Source organism: Rhinolophus ferrumequinum, chromosome 6 (assembly GCF_004115265.2).
Source record: "Rhinolophus ferrumequinum isolate MPI-CBG mRhiFer1 chromosome 6, mRhiFer1_v1.p, whole genome shotgun sequence".
Classification (NCBI taxonomy): domain Eukaryota; kingdom Metazoa; phylum Chordata; class Mammalia; order Chiroptera; family Rhinolophidae; genus Rhinolophus; species Rhinolophus ferrumequinum.
In genome coordinates, this window is record NC_046289.1 from 9058585 (window position 1) to 9079213 (window position 20629).

Below are 20629 nucleotides of genomic sequence, written 5' to 3' on the forward strand. Positions count from 1 at the left end.
GTACAGCACGTCCACACTGCACCCTCCCCATCCATACACACACACACACACACACACACACACACACACACACACACACACACGTCAGAGTCTGCAACCTTGACCTGCAAAACTCATTAAGATACAAGTTCATGTGTTGTTTCACTGCTGGGGAAGGTCAGAAAGAATCAGAGCTAGAGTGAGCCCCTTTTACCTCCCCCAGCCCCACTCCAGGGAGCACAGCAGCAGTGGGCCAGCCCTGGAGGCTGTGGGCTGCCCTGGCTCCCACCCCCAGGGGCAAGGTTGAGAAAGACGATTTTCTTTTTGAGGAGAAAATCTTTCCAGGATGAACATTGGGACTCGGGGGAGTGGAGGACGGGGAGATGGGTATGCCTAAATAGGGAGCACTTTCTGGAATTGGGGCAAGGGGGAATGCAGGCGTCCCAGAACAGGGGTAACTCCCAGAGCCCCTCCTCACTCGCAGGTCACCTGTTGGACCCTGAGAAAAAGGGCCTGTACTGGCCGAGGGAACTCAGCCCCCTGGCCTGACTGGCGGTGACTCTTTTGTCCCTCCTTTCAAGCCCTCTTGTATGTTTGGGTGAATGGTGTAGCGAGCGACATGCCAAAATTCAATTCATTCAACTCTCAACAAAGGTTTGCTGCACCTCTGCTGCGTGACGGGCACTGACTATGCACATTAGTGACAAAACGGACAAAAACCGTGGCCCTCACTCACCTTCCAAGCTAGTGAGGAAGTCACCTCCAGTCCCCTGCCCTGATCAGCTGCCCAGGATCACAAACCCCAGCAGGGTGAGGGGAGGACGGGAAGGGAGAGCCCAGATGATTGAGATTTAATTTTGCACCCGCCCAGAGAGATGCGACACACACTGAGAGTTCATGTGAGTGGGAAACAGCAAAAAGAAGGTCATATTTCTTGTACCCTCCGAGAGGGTCCCTGGGGAGCCAGTGGCGTGTCAGGCTGTTTGGGCTTTTCAAATGTGAGACAAAAAATCTGGAAGAGAAATCATTTGACAAAGCTCAGTTATACCATGTCGCTGCTCGCTTTTCAGTGTAAACACGACCCACCGCCCCAGAAGGGTAATAGATGGGTACATTTCCCAGCCAACTGCCCATTTGTGGGGCCCCCCAGTCCTGGGCTTGAGAGCTAACATTTCTCAGTTCAGATAGCAAATGCTTGTACCCACGCAGGCTCCTGGGCTGGGCAGGGAACACTCTTCCTGCCACAAAAGGAGAAAACACTGGGTGCGGTTTACAGAAAGCAGAGGATGGTTGGGGGTGTGGAGGGAGGCAGTCCTATGCTTGGAGAGAGATGCCTGTTCCACCCTGGCCTCGTCTCCCTGAGGTGAGGCAGGGAGCCCACCCCCTGAAGGAGGCGGGAAGGTGTCCCGCTACAGACCTGGGGCAGGTTACATGATCTCTGTGACACACAGCTTCTCTTGGCCCCCAGCGATCCCACTGCCTGTGTTCACAGGAATAATCCCCTTCCCTTGAGTGTGAGCTGGAACTAGTGACTTATTTGTGACAGAGTACACCAAAGTGATGGCATGTCAGTTTTGAGATTAGGTTACTCAAAGACCGCGGCTTCTGTCTTGCTTCTGTCTCCCTTCTCTCTCACTTGGCACATTGCACACTGTCCTATGGAGAGGTCCACAGGGCAAGGAATTGAGGGTGGTGCTCAGCCAACAAGCCAGTGAGGAGCTTCATCTGCCAACAGCTACGTGGATGAGCTGGGCAGCTGATTCTCCACCAGTCGAGCCTTCAGATGAAACCACAGCCCTGGCCGATGGCTGGATTGAAGCCAGAGGACCCGGCTAAGCCACGCCCAGATTGCTAACCCACAGGAATGATGGGGTGGTAACACATGTTCATTGTTTTAAGCTGCTAAATTTTGGAGTGATTTGTTACACAGCGTTCGATGACAGATACAACCTCTCTTGCTCTTGACCTCAGTCTGCTCCTCTGTGAAGTGGGATTAATGCTACTCACAGCTCTGGGTAATTGTGTGGGTGAACCCAGCTCTGGGGGTGACTTCCTCAAACCCCCTAGAAGCCGAGTGGGTTTTCCACCGTGCCATTCCTCACTACTGCTTTAGTCACACAAGTCAATGCCTAATTGCAAACTACGGCAGGGGCTGGGAATGAAGAGAACAGAGTGCAAGTAGATCAGCGAAGGTCCCGGCCTTGTCTGGGGAGAAGGAGGCTTCGCAGAGGAGGGGCATTTTGAGTTGAGGTCTGAAGAATGAACTGGAAGAGGTTTCATTGGTTCCCTATCCCCAGCCTGTTAGTCTCTTTCTCAGCACGTTGTGATTTCCCATCCTAGTTCTCATGATTCATGGCTGCTCATGTGTACCTGCCTTGGGGGAGCTACGAGAGGGCAGAGGTGAGGTCAGCACAGTACACTGAGTACTTGGCACAGTGCCTGGCACGTAAAAGTTGCTCAAGCAAAACGCACCGAAAGTCCCTTAGGTGTAACCAAAGACTAAGGGACAAAGCATTAGAAGTAGAGGGGGCTGCGCTGGTGAAGATCTCGGGAGAGGAGCTGGTGAATTCTAGTAGCTGGGAGGGACCAGCCTGGCAGGAACACAGGAAAGAAAGGAGAGCGGTTCAGGCTGGAAAGGTGTCCAGGGCCAGGTCATGCAGTCCTTGAAGCCTGGGGAAGGGGTTTGTCTTAGAGCAATAGGGAGCCTTAGACAGGGCAGGAGGGGAAGGGACATGATCAGATGTGCTTTTGAGAGATCGCTGTGGCTCTTGTGAGGGGATGGGTTTGAGAGGGCAAGAGCGGAAGCAGAAAACCTGGAGACGGCCACTGTCAGAGATGAGAGTGCTGAGGAGTAGGGTGGGGAAGTGCACAGTCTCCAGGAGCAGAAGGTGACAGGGACAGGACCTGCTGGTGGCTGGATGTGGGGTGGCGGGACACAGAGGGTCTGGCGTGAAGCTGAGGCTCCTGCCTGCCCAGTGGATGGATGGTAGAGTGGGCACCAAGAGGGCCCAGCCTGGCTTCGCCGAGCAGAGCTCAGAGCCTGTGTGAGTCCCCCTAACCCCATCGCCCAGGGCATGAAACCTGACAAATTTAGGGCTCCGTGATTCCTAGAAACTTTCTAACCGCCCACCCCCACCCCCACCAGCGCAAAGCTCAGAAGCACTTGGCCTGGGAAGGGTGGGTAAAAGCTTCTTGAAACTTCAGCCTGTGTTTACAGGTAAAGAAGGTTGTGTGGGATGAGGCCCCTGGGACCACCCAGCTGGGCCAGGCAGAACTAGAAGCAGCACAAACACGGAGCAGCTTCCTGGGTCACCCACTTAACATTTCTGATGGGGAGAAAACATGACTTTTTTTTTTTTTTTTTTTTGGTATAAGAACAGACTGTTATGAAATGGAATGAGAACTCATTTATATAACATTTTCACATGAACCACACAAGTGCAAAGACATTTGGTTCACTTAGGCCTGAGTGCCAGACCTCTGAAAGTCTGAGTTCATTCTTCTCTGCGATTGGGAGCGTTTGGGGAAAGTTCTAGGAGCTTTGATCAGGAAAAGTGCCCTAGCTTTGAGGTCAGCCCGACCTGGGTTCTGCCACCTGTTTGCTGTGTTGACCTTGAACAATTTATTGCACTTCTGTGAGCTGAGATGTCCCTTTTGGTTGTCTTTGAAAGACGCTGCCCCTCCCAGGCGGGCTCCAAGCGTTTGTCCTCTCAGACTGGCTTTCCGACTCACACAGTTCTCACCTTTGTACCACTTGCAGAAGGAGAATTAAGATTTGCTCACCTTTTAGAGGGCGGCATTTTGCCTAGAATAATTTCTTATATGGTATCACAGGAAATCAATCACTGCATGAATACATAACCACGGGGGGTCCCCCTTTCCCCATCTTACCCCATGCAGGACTTGATAGGAAAATTTAAGGTACTTGACAGGAAAATTCAAATTGTATAAAGATCGACTTTTCGAATTCTTTTTAAATGATGTGCTAGACTATCCTGTAGGAAAGGGGGAGAAAAGAAAATTTGAGAGCTCCTGACCCCTCACCCCAGTCAGCAAGTTTTACAATTTATAGATATTATCAGATCTTATGAGATCTTATTTTCAGTCATTTCTTCCCAAATTCATCTTCTAGAGTTGGTAATAATCTATCCAGCCATTTAAATGTATGTAAATACTCCTGTGTGTGTGTGAATGGAGACGTGTACAAGCACACACACACACACACAAACACGGGGTCCCATTCTGGCTTTCTATTCCCCCCATCTCACTCATTCCAACTCCATGTGTTAAACGCCATCAAGATCTGAGAGGCTTGAAAGGACCCTGTGGGCCTGTGACGCTTCGCTCACCCCAAAGCAAGGCTCTGCTGACTCCCAAGAGACAGGTGCCATCCTGACTCGAGTGGATGTTGGCCGTGTCAGGGCACCCTCCTCCCTCGTTCCTTGGCAGCAGCCCAGGGTGACAGGCTACAGCATTCCCGTGATTTACAAGGCTGTGAAGAGGGGGAAATGGAGCTCTTCCCCACTAATTCCCCTGGAGAACTGGTAAACCCTTGCCTGGTCTAGTAGAGCTCACCCTGGGTGGCTGCTGGGGAGACAGCTCATCCTGAGAGGTGGCGTGGCCCTGGGCACCCCTCGGCACCTGTGCACGAGGCACGAAGGACCCCGAGGGCCAAGTGGTAGCCAAGTCCCCAAATATCCCTCACTTTTGGCTTCTCCATGTTCCTTAAATTTTTCACTTAGAGATTCACTCCTTTCCTTAAAACTTACACTCATTCATTCATCATTTGCTCTGAGGATGTAAAGATGCATTCATCCTGCCCGTATTTACTGAAGGCCTACTCTGTGCCAGGCCCCACACCGGGTGCCGGAATAAGTGGTTAAGGCAAAGTCTTTCTTGTTGAAAACTTCTTCTTCCAATGAGGGAGTTATAATTACTACAAATAACCGAGTGACACCTATAAGAAAACAGGTGTTCTCGAGAGTCTTGGATGAGGAGCCGGAAGCCCAGAGGTGAACTCTACTCTGTCCCCCTGGGGCAGGGGCAGCTGGGGAGGCTTCATGGAGGAGGTGAGGCTGGAAGTGGCTGGGACAGGTGGGGTAAGGAAAGGACAGTCAGGGCAGAAGGCATCTCCCCCCAGGCACACTCAGGACTGTGTGCAGCTCTCAGTGGGAGCTCAGGTGGCTGATTGGCCGGCTGGACACATCACTCATCCCAGTTCACAGCCCCTTTGATGGACCCCCTGGATGCTGAGAACTCGTCACACCTTCACCTGAGGGTGATGCCAGGCTTACTACCTTAGAGCAAATTAGATCAATGCTTTACTGTGCACACGAATCCCCCAGGAATCTGGTTAAAACGCTGACCCTGCCTTTCTCAAAAGCTCCCAGGTGTCACCCATGATGCAGGTCCCCAGACCACACTGAGTAGCAGGGATCTACAGTAGCATACTCGCCCTTGATTCCATCTGGGAACTGTTATGCAGGTTTGAACTTGGGCCGCTGACTCCTGCCTCATGATTCACGCCTGTGCTACTTTCGACCTATGGCACCAACTCTGAAAGGAGACAGACATGGGGCCTGGCTCCGGGGCTGTGCAACCTTGGGCAAGCCTTTAACCTCTCTGAGCCTCCATTTCTTCATCTGTACAATGGGGATAGTCACTCTCCCAGGGTTGGTATGAAGGCTGCATGAATGATGACAAGCTTGGCCAGGTGCCTGGCACATTGCCTCTTGTTCTTATAGTTCTTTTTGCTACCAAACCATTTCCAGTTACAGTGATAGTTGTTCCATTTGGAGTCAATGGACTTGAGTTAATGTCCTTGCTCAACCAGTGAGCAGCTGTGTGACCTTAGATGAGCCACATAACTACACTGAGCTGCTACACGTCCCCCTCTGTAGTATGGAGCTAGGAAACTGACACTTTCCAGCTCACAGGTTACAGGGAGGGCTCCAGGAGGTACTGTGATGTCGGGTGTCAGGGGGGGTCTCTGGTCCCGCTCCCCACAAAGGAACACAGGACATGGTAAGGCCAAAAAGGAACACCAATGGAGCCACATGGATAGGGGAGTCACACCACTATATTCTCGCTGGCGGCTGGGTTGGAGACCCAGGAAGCAGGAGCCACACTATCCACAAGCTGCCGTCCACTTCTCTGTGCCAACCAACCCCACTTGCTAACTGTAATCCACTGTGCCAACTGCAATCTGCGCTTGCTACCTCAGCAAGCATCTTCTTGCTAGCCCCCTATTTTCTGCTAGCGTAACCACGGCAGTTATATTAGTGGCCAATGGCTCACTGGATACAGCTGACGGTCAACTAGCCACAGCTGATGGCCATCCAATCACAGTTGATGGCCATTTACTACCTGAGCGAGCACCTTTCCACGTGAGGCGGAGAGCCTGGAAACTGCACTTCTGGCTCTGTCCCCACAGGTACCATAGTCTATAAGCAGCATCCTGAATCACATTTGGGGAGTTTTCACGGTGAGGACAGCCAACAAGAGCCCAACTCTCCTGATTCACTCACACGCACCTACTCGTCCAATACTGAATGCCTGCTCTGTGCCAGGCTCCGGCGAGGCACAGAGTTAGGGGTCCAGGAGATGCAGCTCCTGCCCTCACACATCCCCTTCCACAGTGCTGGAGAGCGGTTGGGGACGCGGGGCTCCCGGTCTCGGGGTTCTGAAGGCACTGTCTCACACCTTACGAAATCGTGCAGAGAACCCAAGCAGCTGGCAGCCAGGGACAAGTCAACTTTGGCCCCAAAGGGCATGGAAACTTGCAGCATCTTCTAGAGATACCTGGTAAGAGCAACAATGGACACGCCCGGACCAGGCCGTTCGGGATCGAAGACCTGGGAGACGTTTCCTTAGAGACGTTTATAGCCTCGGAGCACAAGTCTCGAAGTAGACCGGCCATTCCTGGGCCAAGAGCAGAGCTGGGCAGGGCATGGCCCCCAGGATGAGGGGCTGGGAGGAAGGCTACACTGCCCAGCGCCTTCACAGCTGGGGCCACGACAAAGAAGCCTCTTCCAGATGTTTCCTGTCGTCACTGTCTGGCCAACTTCATTACCTGGAGAATGAGCTCAGATTGGTACACCATGTTATAAGACTGGAGACGGATGGACACCCATTCAGAGAGTGGGTCACAGTCAAGAAACCAGAGTTGCCAAACTCGAAAAAGGCAATATGTGGGGGGCCAAAAAGCCCATCTTCGGAGACTTGAAGACGGTCCTGTGGGTGAAGGACTTGATTATTAGTTTTGCCCTTGGGGATACCAAAGGTTAGGATCAGTGAGGTGCCAAGAAGACTTGGTTTCCAGCTAATTTCTCCATTTTTTAAATAAAGTATTTTTTTCTTATTATAAACATTAAACATGCTCATTGCAGAAACTTTGGAAACTATACAAATAATAAGGAAAACATTAAAAACTCAGAATGCTACAATCAGAGCTAACCAGGTAGTTAGTAACTGTGGTTAACAGAGCTAACGACCGCTAACATGGCCAAGCAGAGTTCTTGGCCACTTTCCTGCATCCCAGCATTCCTCGGGGACACAATTCGTGGCCACCAGGTAGACTGGTCCCCACATGCTGCTGACTCTTAGAATTTGAGAGCGTGGAATTTCAAGTATGCAGGTGTATCAGACAACCATTGCTATAATACTGCCTGAGAAACCAGCTCAAGCTTTACTGGCTTACAAATGATAAGCATTTATTTCTCACTCGAGAGTCTGTGGGTTGGCCAAGGACTGAATGATTTCGGTGGATGCATGCTACAGGTCGGGTCCACGTCTGCTCCAGGGGGCTCTCATCCCCCTGGAAGCAAGGGGCTTCTGGAGGCACGCAACTAAGACTCACTGCACACTCATGTTTTAAGTGTCTGCTTGTGTCATAACCACCACCATCCTGTTGGCCAAAGCAAGTCACATGACCAACCCAAAGTCAGGAGGTAGAAATGAATCCGGTGCCGGCCAGGAGTCTCTGGCAAGAATGTGGGTGTGGTAGGCACCACAGAGGGTGGAGAGTTGGGACCATGAGTTTAGTCGGAGGCCCTAGGTGGGACTAACGCTTCCCACTCCTCCCGGGGTCAGATGCTCCCACTTAGAAGCACTGCTTCAGTGTATTTCCTTCCTCTCTTACATACATACTTTCTACCAAATTGGGTTTAGAGTCTACTGTTTAAAAATCCCTGCTTCACGTCCTATAGATATTTTTCTTTACATCAGATATTTTTGGACATGTCATTTGAGGGCTGCAGCATTATAAAATCATAAAGTTTGAGCATCGTTTATTGAACTCATCCTCTGAGATTTTTAAGTTGTTTCCCATTTGGCTATTACAGTGTGGTAGCCATCTTCATACAGACACTTTGTTGCATCTGCAAGAAACATTTCTTGCTTTTCCTTGCCCAGCGTGAGGTCCCACCTCCCTCTGATAACAGTAGCTTGAATTCCCTTTGGGGCAACCACCTGTGCCTTTCTTTCAGTCCATGAAGTTCATGTGGCATCCACCACCGGCTCCAGGGGAATGGCCTCTAGCCAGGAAAGATGTTCCACCTCACTAACACCCAAACAAAAATTTGTCCCAGGTCTGGCCAATCAGAGCACAGAATCCCTCCTAGTTACAGAGATTGGTTAGAGAGATATGAGTAGGTTAGAATGGACGCACAGCAGAGACCTAGTCCATCAGGGATTTGTTTAAAGGGAGGCACCTGACCCAAGGTGATCCAATCCGAGTGAACCCTGGGACTTATCCAGGACTTACTGGGAAGAGACATGCTCTTTTTCCCTCTGACTTCAACTTTAGAGGCGCGGGGCCAAGGTGGTTGGCAGCCATCTTGTCAACGCAGAGCCTGAGAATGAAGCTAGAGACAAAGAGAGACTGGCTTCTGCGGTCACTGGGCCCTGATGAAGCTGTGCCTGAAACTAGAATCCCAGGCCTTTTAGTTTTAAAAGCCAGTGTATTTCTTTTTGGCTTAAGCTGAGTTGAGTTGGGCTTTCTGTCATTTGGAACCAAATAGCTCTGGTTTGGTTAACTTCAATTTCTTGACCTAGAATTACTGAGCCAAAGGACATAAGCATTTTTTAAGCTTCTTGAGACTTCTTATCAAATTGCTTTCCAGCGAGTTTATTATGCAAAGAGCATTGGAGAGCCTATCTTACAAGCGTTAGTATATTAGCTTAAAAAGTTTTGGGTAGGCAGAAATTATATGGTTTACTTTAATTTTTAGTGAGGTGAAATATTTTTCATGTTTATAGGCCATGTTTACTTATTTTGGGATTTGCTGAATATGAACATGTCAAATTTTTTTACTTTGTAAGAGTTTTTTTAAATATCAAAAACATTGTTCCTTTTTAAAATTGTCAACAGTTTCCCACAGATTATTGTCTTTAATTATTTTGATGTGTTCTTAGATAGATGTATTTTTAATTTCTTTGTGTGGTCAAATTATTTTCAGGCGTCACTTCTGTTGCTCTTATGCTTCCAAAGTCCTTGCCGACTGAAGACCAGGTAAATGTGGACAGGGTTTTCTTCTTTGTGACATTTAGATTCCCAGTGTTTCTCACCCTGTGTTTGGAGACCCGTCTGCAGCAGAACCCCATCTGGAGCTTGTTAGAGTGTAGGTTCATGGCCAGGCCACTGCCACACCAGGCACCTGTTCTGATTCTCCTCCTTCCCAAGGAGTGTGACAAAACATCGGAACTAGACCTCACGTGCACAACAGGTGCACAGCAGGCAGATGGCAGGGGACCGCGGAACAACCAGCTCTCCACAGGGCCCTAACAGGCAAACCTACAAAGTCAGTGATCCATGCCCTGGACCCATAGGGGTTATTAAGTCTAGCCCCTTGCAGGAGGTTATTTAGACAGGCTAGACAGGGTGGGGGCAGCCCTCCCAGAATGCCAGGTCCAGCCCCCGCATGCAGATGGAGTCCAGGCGGGGGAGGTGGTGCTCCAGGTGGGGCAGACCCTGGCTTAGGTACTTAGGATTTGCCCTGACTCTAAAGCAGTGGTGTTCAGAGTGTGGTTCCGGGACCAGCAGCTGGGCACTTGTTCGAAACGTAAATCTAAGGCCTCACCACCCCAGATCCGCTGGGCCAGAAGCTCAGGAAGGCCACACTGTATTGTAACAAGCCTTCCTTGGGAACGGTCAAATCAAAGATTCATTGGCCTAGCATGTGCCCACGTTGTAGGGAGGCTAATAGTATACTTTGGATCTCTTTGGAAAATGGCTGTTGTGGGGAAAGACAGGCAACTGAGGGAGGTATGCACGTGAGAGGGTCCCTGCAATGGACTGAACATTTATACCCCCTGTCCCCCAATTCTTAGGGGGACCCCCTAAACCCCAATGTGATGGTAGAGCCTTTCAGAGGCGAGTAGGTCCAGAGGGTTCTGCTCTCATGAGTGGGATTCGTGTCTTTATAAGAGAGACCCTGTCCACCATGTGAGGACACAGCAAGGGGACAGTCGTCTGTGAACCCGGAAGAAAGCTCTCACCAGACACCAGACCTGCTGGTGCCTTGATTTTGGACTCCTAACCTCCAGAACTGTGAGAAATAAATGCCTGTTGTTTAGGCCACCCGGTCTATAGTATTTTGTTATACCAACTGGAGCGAACTAAGACACCCTCACACATGGCCTCTGGACCGAAGTTCAAACCTTGTAGTCTGGCCTTTGGGACCCCACGATGATTTCCCAGCCCACCTTCTCAGATTGTCCATCAGGTTCTTCATGCTGCAGCCAAACTGGAAGCCCCGACCCCTGTGTTTCCTTCCCTTTCTTCAGCCCTCCCCCATCCTCCTCCTTCTGAAATCTGATTCAAGCCCTACGTGAGATGTGCTCTTTGCTCCAAAGGCCTGTGAGGCCAGAAATGCCAAAGGATGCTCCCTCCCCAGGTCCCTTTTGTTTAAACTGCTCTTAAGACCTCACCACACTCAGCCATCTTTATTATGGTTAGCTCCCCTAATGAATTCAGTGGCCGAGGCCTACCTCACCCTCCACCCTCCACCCGCCCTCCCTCTGAGCCTCCCGTCTGCCTCTCCCCATAGCACCTGAAACACCGCAGACCCTTGGTTTTGCTGACAGCATAGCAGCGTCTTTTCCGAAGCACTGCTTTGAAAGTTAGTTTGCTGACTCACCACTGTTTGCAGCTTATCAATTGCTCTTAAATTTCAATTTCTACCTAAATCAATTAACATCAGCTGATCTCCAGAGGTGAATTCTTTTCAGGACTGTGGTGGTTTCTAGGGATGGTGTAACCCCAGTGACGCAATAAAACCTAACCAGTGCCTTCCACACAGACCTTGCTTTTCCAGCCTTGACCTAGAACGTCAGTCTAGAGTGAGGACCCCTTAGACATCCTCTCACCCAGTTTTCCAGGCGGGAAAACCAGCCCAGAGAGCTGCTTTGCCTTGCTAAGGTCTCCCTAAGAGCAGCATCATTCCAGGCAGCTGAGGGACTCAGGGTGGGCAGAAGGCACCAACTTCGTATTCAACTTCTGGGAGCCAGCGTTGAGATGCCCCCCACACATTCAGTACCCCCGTCTGCTGTGCTCCCCAGTCTGCTGTGTGCAAGGCAAGCTCCCACGCATCCTACAGCTCTGAGTGGCTCTTTATAAGAGTTCCTGTGACTCAGATATTCCCAATAGCCAGACATCCATCCAAACCTCTTCGGTCTCAGTTGAACCCACTGAAGACAGAAAGGAGCCCCAATGCCTGGTTACAGCTCCCCAACCTGGGACTTCCCACCTGGCTGCTGCCTTCAACTCAGGAACCCCTGTCTCTCTCCCCCATGGCCCCAGGCAGGCCTCCCTCGATCCTGGCCAATCATCCAATATAGGGAACAGCACCCCCAACCCAGCTGGCCCCAGGACCCCGCTCGCCCTCTCACTGCCCCTGGGCTGGCTCCCACCCGCACGGGGGCGCTGGTGGTGGGAAAAGGAAGCCAAGCAGGTAAGGAGACGGTCGTGGCCACCAGTTGGGTCAGTACAGGCTGGAGCACGCTGAAGTCTGGGTGCTGGGAAAGGGGGTCCTGGGGGGTGAAATCTTGATTCTTTGGACATTTCCTGAAAGGTCTGGGGTACCTTCTGAATTTCTGGTCCTTGAGGCATCGTCCGGCCAGCACACGCAGTGTGATCAATTTCACAGTCTCCATTTTGTCCAACCTAAATTCCTGGGATGAAAACTTGTCACCTGACAATGCTTTAGATCCCGGACAGCACTTCGCAGGGACCAAAGCACCATCGAAATGTACCTGTATCCCCTTTAGCTTTCACAAGGGCCCCGAAAAGGATGTGGCATCAATGACAAGTGACAAGTGAGCAAACCTAGTTCAGAGAGGTGAGCTGACTTGCCTGAAGCTGCACAGCCCAGTGGTGGCAATGCTGGATGACTTGGAGACTGGTTCCCTGTGGCTTCTTGAATGTGGTTGCCTGCCTCTCCTCACGGCTATCTCCACGAACCCCACCCTCACTGCCCCTAGCCCCTCTCTCCGAAAGGCGTTCATTTCTTGAGGACCAGGTGACCCTTTATGTTCCCACCTCCAACTCTTTACCTAACACAATGCTGAGCACATGTGGGGGACTCTACGTCTAGGTTGAGTGGTTGTGACAGGAGATGATGGGGACCCCGATAGCACCTGTAACTTCTTCCTTTTTCTTGGGAAGAAGAGAAAATTAATACACGGTGACTGCTTAGCCAAAGGCGCCCTTATTGAAAATTCCCTCATTCCTGTCGCAGCCTGAAGGCGGTGAGCCTCAGGGATGCCATATCGGGGACTTCGATGTGAATGGTACCCTGAGGCTGTGCCACGGCCTGGCCCGACACTGCCTGTGGAATTCTTGTGACAAGTCCTCGACTAGGACACAGGCTTGCTCCTTGTTGCTACTGGACACTGCTGGAGAAGGGACTTTGCCCTCGGTGTTCCAGAGGAGCTAAGGATCCGGAGTGAATACCTCCTCTGAACCTGCTTCGAGGGAGGAAAGCAAGTTATGGCCGAGGATGAAGCCACATCAGGCAGGAAAGGGTGGAATGGCCTTGGTGGTGCCACTGAGCCTTGGGTCACACAATATGCCTGACTCCCACCCAGCCACCAAACCTCCACTCATGATGTGAGACACGCCTCTTAGACGGGACCAGCCTGGGAGGCAGGAAGCCCTCACCTGAACCAGGTGGAGCTTGGAGAAGAGGCGCGTGGTCTTGGGCGGAGTGTAGGCTGAGGAGCAGCACTGCTAAGCCATGTTGTCGATGGCCTTTTGGACGTAGCTGAGCAGCTGGTCCTGCAGGAGGAGGAGCAGGAAGCAGCTCAGACTCTCCCCGCATCCTTCCAGCCCTGCCCCAGCTCACTCGGGCCAGAGAAGCGTCCTGCAGCCAGGAAGCACCTCCTCATCTTGGTCTGTGCTCCTCACCCAGAGGCTCTGATCAGTCCCGCCCCAGCTCAAGGTGTGAGGTCCTCCTGGCTGGAGACACCTGTGCTCCACACCCGGGGCAGGGCTGGGAAGGGGACGGAGGAACCCAGCGCCTCCCTCGGGGCAGGGCCACAGTGCTGGACTTCAGGCCTCCAGGGCTGTCGTCAGCTGCGGCAGCCTTGCTTTTCACCTTAACAAGACCCAGAAGGGGCTCTATAAACTGCGGCCAGTCCGCTCCCCCTTTAAACTGCCACAGACCCCAACCTTCATGTCTTCCAGTTAGGATCCCCTGGGGCCTGAACAGGTCTTACTCATCTGAGCACTACTTTTCTCATCTGTGAAATAGGTATGGGGAGGAATCAAGTAACAGTCAGGAGTGCCCATTCTGAGTTAGGCCTCGTGCTAAGCACCCCCTTAATGATCAGAGAGAGATGGGAATTACTGAAGATACTGCACAAAGACCACTCACCTAAATGTCATTGTGTTGTTAACCACAAGCATGATAGAAAGACTGGGTACGTGCCCAGTCTGTGCCAGGCCCTGGCACTGGGCTGGGGGAGCCCATCTCTGGTTCAGGGGTCCTTAACTATCTGTAGCCTCAGTTTCCCCATCTGTAAAGTAATTGCCCCGTCTTAGAGAAGCTCTTTGAAAGCTAACAGCTACCATGGAGAGAAAGAAGGTGAGTGGTGTGTGTGTATATGTGTGTGTGTGTGTGTGTGTGTGTGTGTGTGTGTGTGTGTTGGGGGTGAGGAGACAGCAGCCCCCAGCCCCCAGCCCCTGCCCCCACCCCTGGCCCAGCAGACTGAACTCACAGCATAGCTTCCTGTGTCTTTCTCATAGGTCACGTCATGTCCCAACTGCCACAACTGCTCTTGCCTGCGGTGACACCTCTTCTGCAGCTGACACAACTGGGTCATGAGGTTCTGTGGTGAGAAGGGCTGGGTCATTTAGGTGCAACTAGCCTGCCCGGGTCCCCAGAGCTCACTGCCCAGGGTGGTCTGAGTGACGACGGACGTGGGAAGAGGAGAAAGTCCTGGGTAGTTGGAGCCATTCAAAGCACCGGGGGATGCAGGCCAGGGCATGTCCAGGCCAGCTGGGGTTTGACTCCCAACTCAGCCCCGGGAGCCCCGTTTTCCTCACCATAACCAGAGCCAGCAACCTGTGCTCTCTGGCCTCAGGGGCTACTGGGAGGACACCAGAGAGCAAGGCTGTGAAGGAGCTTCCGTGGCGCAGGCCTGTGGGGGCACGTTCCAGGCCCCGCGGGAAGTGTTTGGAGGACACGGGACATACGCAAGTGTTCTCAATTCTCTGAGCCTTAAGTTTCCTCAAAAATGGGAAGAACAGCACAGCTGGGACGAAGGAGCAAAACTTAAGGGGGCAGCAACAACACCTAGTAATTAAGATAAATAACATTTTAATGTAATGTCTTTTAAAAAGCTAAGTTAAGGCACAAAAATCTATGACGAATACAATATTAAAATTGTAAATAAAGATGGATCCCATCCTGCACTGGCATATTCACCTCCCTCACCTCCCCGAGTCTCAGCCCTAGGAATAGAAGCACCTACCTGGAGGGGCTGGGGTGAGATTGAAATGAGATAAAGCATGTAAAACGCTTGTCACGGTGCCCCCAATAAAGTGTCCCAAAGGAAAGAAAAAAATAAAAATGGTGTAGATTTCCAGTGCTGCCAGTAGGGGGAAGAGACTCCCTGCAAACGTCACACAACGGTCCTTTGCAAGAATCAACCAACCTGTCAGCCTTCCTCTCCCTCTGGAGTCGCCTTCCCCTGCATGTTCCCAGGCCCCAGCTGCAGCAGGCAATTTTTTCATGCCATGCCTTTGCCGGGGCAGTTTTTCCTGTCTGGAATACCCTTGCTTCCTGGGGGAAGTTCTGTTTATTACAAGATTAACTGAAAAGGAAAGAGAGAGGTGACTTCTTGGAGGCACTTATTTTGACACAGTTTGAGTTCAGTGTCTCTCAACAACCTAGCAGCTAAATTGCATTGCCCCCATTTGACAGATGAAGAAACTGAGGCTCAGAGAGGGGACAAACTTGCCCAGGGCCATGCATCTAATCAGAGGCTGAGCTGGAATTTGAACCCCAGTCTGTCTGAATCCAGAACTCATGGCTTTTCTACCACAAAAGAACACCTTGTAAGCATAAGCTGAGCCCAGGAGAAACCCCGAGTCAGTCAGCAGAAAGGCAGAGAAAGGGACCCAGAGCAAGGCTCTGGAGTGACAGCCCCACCCAGACCCTCCTGGCAGACCACCGCTGCTCCAGGTCTTCTCTGGGGGTGCAGAGAGATGGGGGCCGCTAGGTCCCCAGTTCTCTGGGCCAAGGGGAATAGGCCAGGCTGCAGGCGGCTGTTACCGGGACAAGAGCTGTATGGCTCTCCTCTAGAGATTCCAGGCTCTGTTGAACGGCCTGGTTCATCTTAGAGAAGGCCTCCAGATGCTTCTGGACGTCCTGGCTGACTGTGAAGAGCTTCCCGTAGTGCTCCACTAGGGCCCCGGCCGGGTCTCCTCTGGCTCCTCCCCTTCAGCTGGCCCTCACCTGCCCCCTGCAGTCGGTGATGCTAACAGGTGATGGGACTTCTGCTGTTGCCCCAGAATTCCAGCTAGAGCCTCGAAGTTGAGAGGTGCCAGACAACCCAATGCGGGGCTTATTCCTCGGCGGCAGGACTGTCCAGCAGCTCTTGGGCCCCATTACCCACCCCCCGCCTTTTGCCTCTTCAAAAGAAGCATCAACATTGGAAAGGTTTCCTAGCAGTCTCAGATTCTGGATTGAGGCTGCCATTGAAGCAGAAGACTGACCCTGAGGAGAAACTGCTGACGGGAGGGGACAGAAAGAAGGGGACAGAAAGTGTTGCCATCCTGAGTGATGGGGTCCCCAGCACTGAGAGTTACTCCTTGTGGACGGGTGGAACAGGGCTCAGGTGCCGAATAGGAAGGCTCCAAACCAGGCTTCAAGCCCCATGCTTGCCCCGGAGCCCTACAGCCCTCCGTGGCTTGGTGCTCAAGGCTCTTTGATGCCACTCACATCTCCCAGCACCCCCGGCAGGTCCTGCTGCTCCGGCACTCTGGAACTCACCATCCCCAAACCCTCCATGCAGGGCCATGGCTCCAGCCTATACCTGTGCTATGCCCTCTGCCTGCAATGCCATTCCCTTTCGCTGAACTCGTTTGAGCCCCACAAGAAGCCACCTCCTCTATGAAGCCTTCCCTGACCTCCAGAGCAGGATTCTTGGGGCTCCCACAGCTCCACAGCACTTAGTGCAGTGGCTATGAAGTCAGACCAGAATCTGCGACCCAGCCCCACCACCTCCTGGCTGGGTGATCTTGGGCAAGTTCCTTAACCTCTCTGAGCCTGGGTAACAGTCCTCAGAAGCTCACGGACAGGGTATAAAAGATTTACTATAGAGCTCAGCGCAGAGTAAATAGTAAATGATACTAGTTATTTTTATTATTGATGATGAAATAATAATAATGGTGATAATAAACATATGTGTTTTTCTCCCTTTCCTTTTCCTAATAAGCCTCCAATACTGGTAACAGTGGGCTCTGGTATAAATCATGATAAAACAAAACAAAACACAAAAACCCATTTTAGATGTCTGTGTAACATTAGTTGACAACAGTAAAACATAAAGCAAAACCAAAGACAAATAAAAAGCCAGTAATGGTAGTTCACATTTACTGGGTGTTTGCTAAATGCTAGAGGCTTATAGAGGACGAGCTCATCCGATCCACATAACTGTTGAGGCCCCCACTGTATGTGGATAAAGAGACCGTGACCTTGAGAACCTGCCACAGGCTCCACCGTGAGAGCCAGCAGGACGTGGGGGCCCCAGGCAGGCTTGCTAAGCACCTGTGCCCTTCTCAACCACGGTGGCTTTGGCTTTTGTGGATCCTTTCTGAAGAAGCAACGTACAACCCCTGGGAACGTTCTCAAGGACCTTAATCAGATAGTCTTCAAAAAGCTTGTGCTTCTCCACCTCTCTCTTCAGTTTCCTCTGCCTGTGGAGACATGTTAGTGACAGTCAGAGCCTGACACGAGAACATAGTTTGGAAGCTCCCAGGTTGTGACCCTTGTGAGGTCTCCCGCTCAGACTCGTGCTGGCGAGCCACTTCCCCCCGCGTCAGCAGACCACCGACTTCACTCTCTCCACCTCCAATGTACTGCTAGCAGAGTTCCCGAAACACAAAAAGGTCAAAGACACGCCAGTGGTCACACAGTGAGGAAGGGGCCTTTGGGGCAGGGGTGCAGCAGGGCCTAGGGAACCTCGTACTTGGCCTGGAGCTGGCGGAGTTCCTGGAACAGCACCTGCAGGTATGTGCCCTCATCACTGGTGTTGCGTGGGCCAGACCCCCGGCCTGTGTCCGTGGCATGGCCCCTGGAATTGCCCCGTATCACCCCAGGCCACTCTGCAGGACAGGACGAGGGCCACGTGGGCCAGGCAGGAAGAAGGTGCTGGCAGCAGCAACAATCAGGGCACCTTTGTCTTCTGACCCTTCCAACAGTCCTCGGAAACCAGATTCATTCCCACTTCATAGAAAAGGGAACAGAGGCTCAGAGGGGACCGGTGACTGGTTCAAGAACTGGATTTGGACTCAGGGTTCATTGAATCCAAAGTCCAGTGCCTTGAGCTGTATCCCAGCTCTCAAAGGGCCAAATGTGCCATTCTGTAGCAGCGTTATTGGGATGTCCCCCTCACCACCAAGTCCCAAGGTCACCAAGAGGCCTGGGTCTGCCAACAGAAGCTGGCTTCCAACAGCATCCAGGAAAGAGTCCTAGGGTCAGAGCTGAGGGCTGGTCCAGAAAGCTGACCGCGTAGGGAAGAGGCAGCTTTGTCATACCCACCTATGCCTCCATCCACTTACGCATTTCATTGACATCACAAACTCTGAGCGTATACAGAGCTTATCCAGCTGGAGTGGAGACCGAGACAGACACTCGTAAGTAAGCTCACGGTCAAGCCGGAAGGTGGTCTAGCTAACAGGTGGTTTCAACCCAGCCTTGCAAAGAGTTCCTGGGCCACTCACCTACATCTGGTTCCCAGTTAGGGCCAAAAGGAGAAGCAAGTCTCCCTAAGGGCACCACTCATTGGCCACATCCTGGGCCAGCCCCAGTACACGGAGCAGGGACAGGAGGTGAAGGCGCTACACGTCAGCTTTTCGGGCCCCGTGCATCAGACACAGGTCTCTGAGCACAGCGAAGGAGCCAGGGGCCAGTTCACTCACTCACAACTCCAGAAGCACAAAGCCACAACGGGGCCGTGACGTCACAACGCTGGCTTCTGTCCTTGTGACCTGTCCACTACAGGAGCCACGTGTGGGCGGAGGGCCAGATTCTCCGTGGTTCTGTGGCCCTCCCTATGCCCGCCTCCCTGGTTCAGTTCCCAAGGATAAGGGATAGAGAAGCCCTTGGGGACTTCAGCGTAGACCTGGGCTATTTCTGTCTTTTCTCTCAAGGTTGGTCATCTGTAGGCAAGGTGGGGTCGTTCTTGGTGCCCTCACTTTATGGGCAGCCCAAATTCCACTGGTCTTTCCTAGGACTCTCCATTTTACCTCCTATCTGATTTTGGGTGGCTGCAGCACAGGTTGGATATTCAGTAACCTCAGAACGCTCAGCCCAGCCCATGGCTCAAGACCATGCAGGGGAGGGGACAAACTGAAGGAGCCTTCAGGACCTTCGCCTGGGACCTGCCCTGCCTTCTTGTCAAAGGCTGGGGCTGGGCTGGGGTTTGGCGAGCACTGGGTCTAGGCCATGGCTGGGGTTGGGGCTGGGGCAGGGACAAGGGGAGAGTCATTGGGCTCATTTTGATTCTGGGACAACCCCCCCATTTCCCACTCCTCAGCCACTCCCCTCATGACCCCTCATCAGTGGGCAATGGATTCAGTCCCTGCCAGCCCAGGAGTCCCTGAGCAAGTCCCAAGGGAGCTGTCTTTGTGTGACCCTTCATGGTTCTGGAGCCCATCAAACATTTGTTGAGCACTAACTGAGAAATGAAGGTGAGTGGGGCCTGGTTCTGGCTTTGGGTTCAGACTAGGGAGGAGAAGGGTACACGCCCCAGGAATTCTGGTGCAGAGGGAGAGAAGCCCAAGGTCTACGGCCGCTCAGAGGGTGAGAGCCAGCCGGGGAATGGGGAGAAGGGTTGGAGTTGCCCATGTCGGAGGTGGTTCTTGGGGTTAAGAATGAGTGAAGACGTAAGGTGGGGAGGGCATTCCTGGCAGAAGGAACTGTGGGAACGAAGGCTCAGAGGCATAAAGAAGCATGAGGGTCTGTGAGAACTGTAGGTAGATCCTCAAACACTGAACGTGAAGGTCAGAGTGGGAGTGGTGCGGGATGTGGCTGAAGGAGCTGTCAGTAGGAGACAGAGTGTAGAGGCCAGACTCTCTGGTTGCCTGCAACAGAAACTCACCAGGCTACTCTGGGCAAAGAGGGCACCCATGGCAGGCTGTGAGAAAGGGCCTAGAATCGGAAGAAAAGCTAAAGACCCAGCCTCAGAGAGGACAGGAGCCCAGGGGACCCCTGGAGATCCAGGCAGCAAGAACTCAGGGGAGCACCCCCAAATGAACCCTCCCCAACCATTTTCCATCAGCCTCTCCATCCTCAAGAATCAAGATCTGTAGAGAGGTCGCCCACTTGGCTTGACTGGCAATCACATCCTAGGAGCTGCACCGGGGGCTGGAGGTTTCCCAGAGCCAACCCCAAGCCGTTGGCTGGAGAAGGAGAAACGCATGCTGAGCAGGTGCTCCCCGTACGGTAGCTCAGATAAGCCAGGCCAAGGAGTGTGGTCTTATCCTGAAAGTAACAGTCGCTGAAGAGTTTCCACTGAAAGCGTGACATGGTCAGACCAGCATCTCAGAGCGTGCTCTCGGCTCAGAGTGGAGGTGAGGCGGGGAGGCCAGCAGTTGCAGTCGTTCCCCTTTGTCAGCACAATTCTAAGCACGGTCCACGCAGGGGTTAATTTAATATGACACACTAGCTGTTACCGGGGTGTGAGGATTTCCTCAGCTCTTGTCTTCGTGAGGAAAAGAATTCAGATGAGAGAGTGTTTTGTGCAGGTATAGGGAGTAAGAAGTTTATTAATAAAAGCAGAAACACTCCGACATGTGGAGCGGACCAAGCGCAAGAGTGGAAGGGCCTCTCTTTACATTGTATGAAGGCTTTTATTTCTACAAGTAGAGTTGCCTCTCCCTCTCCCTTCTTATTTCTTTCTCTCCTGCTGAGACGCCCAGTCC

General features: G+C 52.2%; 1 protein-coding gene across 1 annotated transcript; it reads right to left on the reverse strand.

Annotated features, from left to right (window-relative positions):
* Nucleotides 1–11960: 11960 nt before the first annotated feature.
* On the reverse strand, nt 11961–20234 carry CCDC197 (coiled-coil domain containing 197). Its single transcript, XM_033107005.1, is given in 10 exon segments — nt 11961–12032; nt 12034–12150; nt 13139–13255; nt 13446–13574; nt 14197–14307; nt 15756–15895; nt 15898–15933; nt 17319–17401; nt 17674–17809; nt 20150–20234. Coding segments are annotated over 10 exon segments (1026 nt in total).
* Nucleotides 20235–20629: the final 395 nt, after the last annotated feature.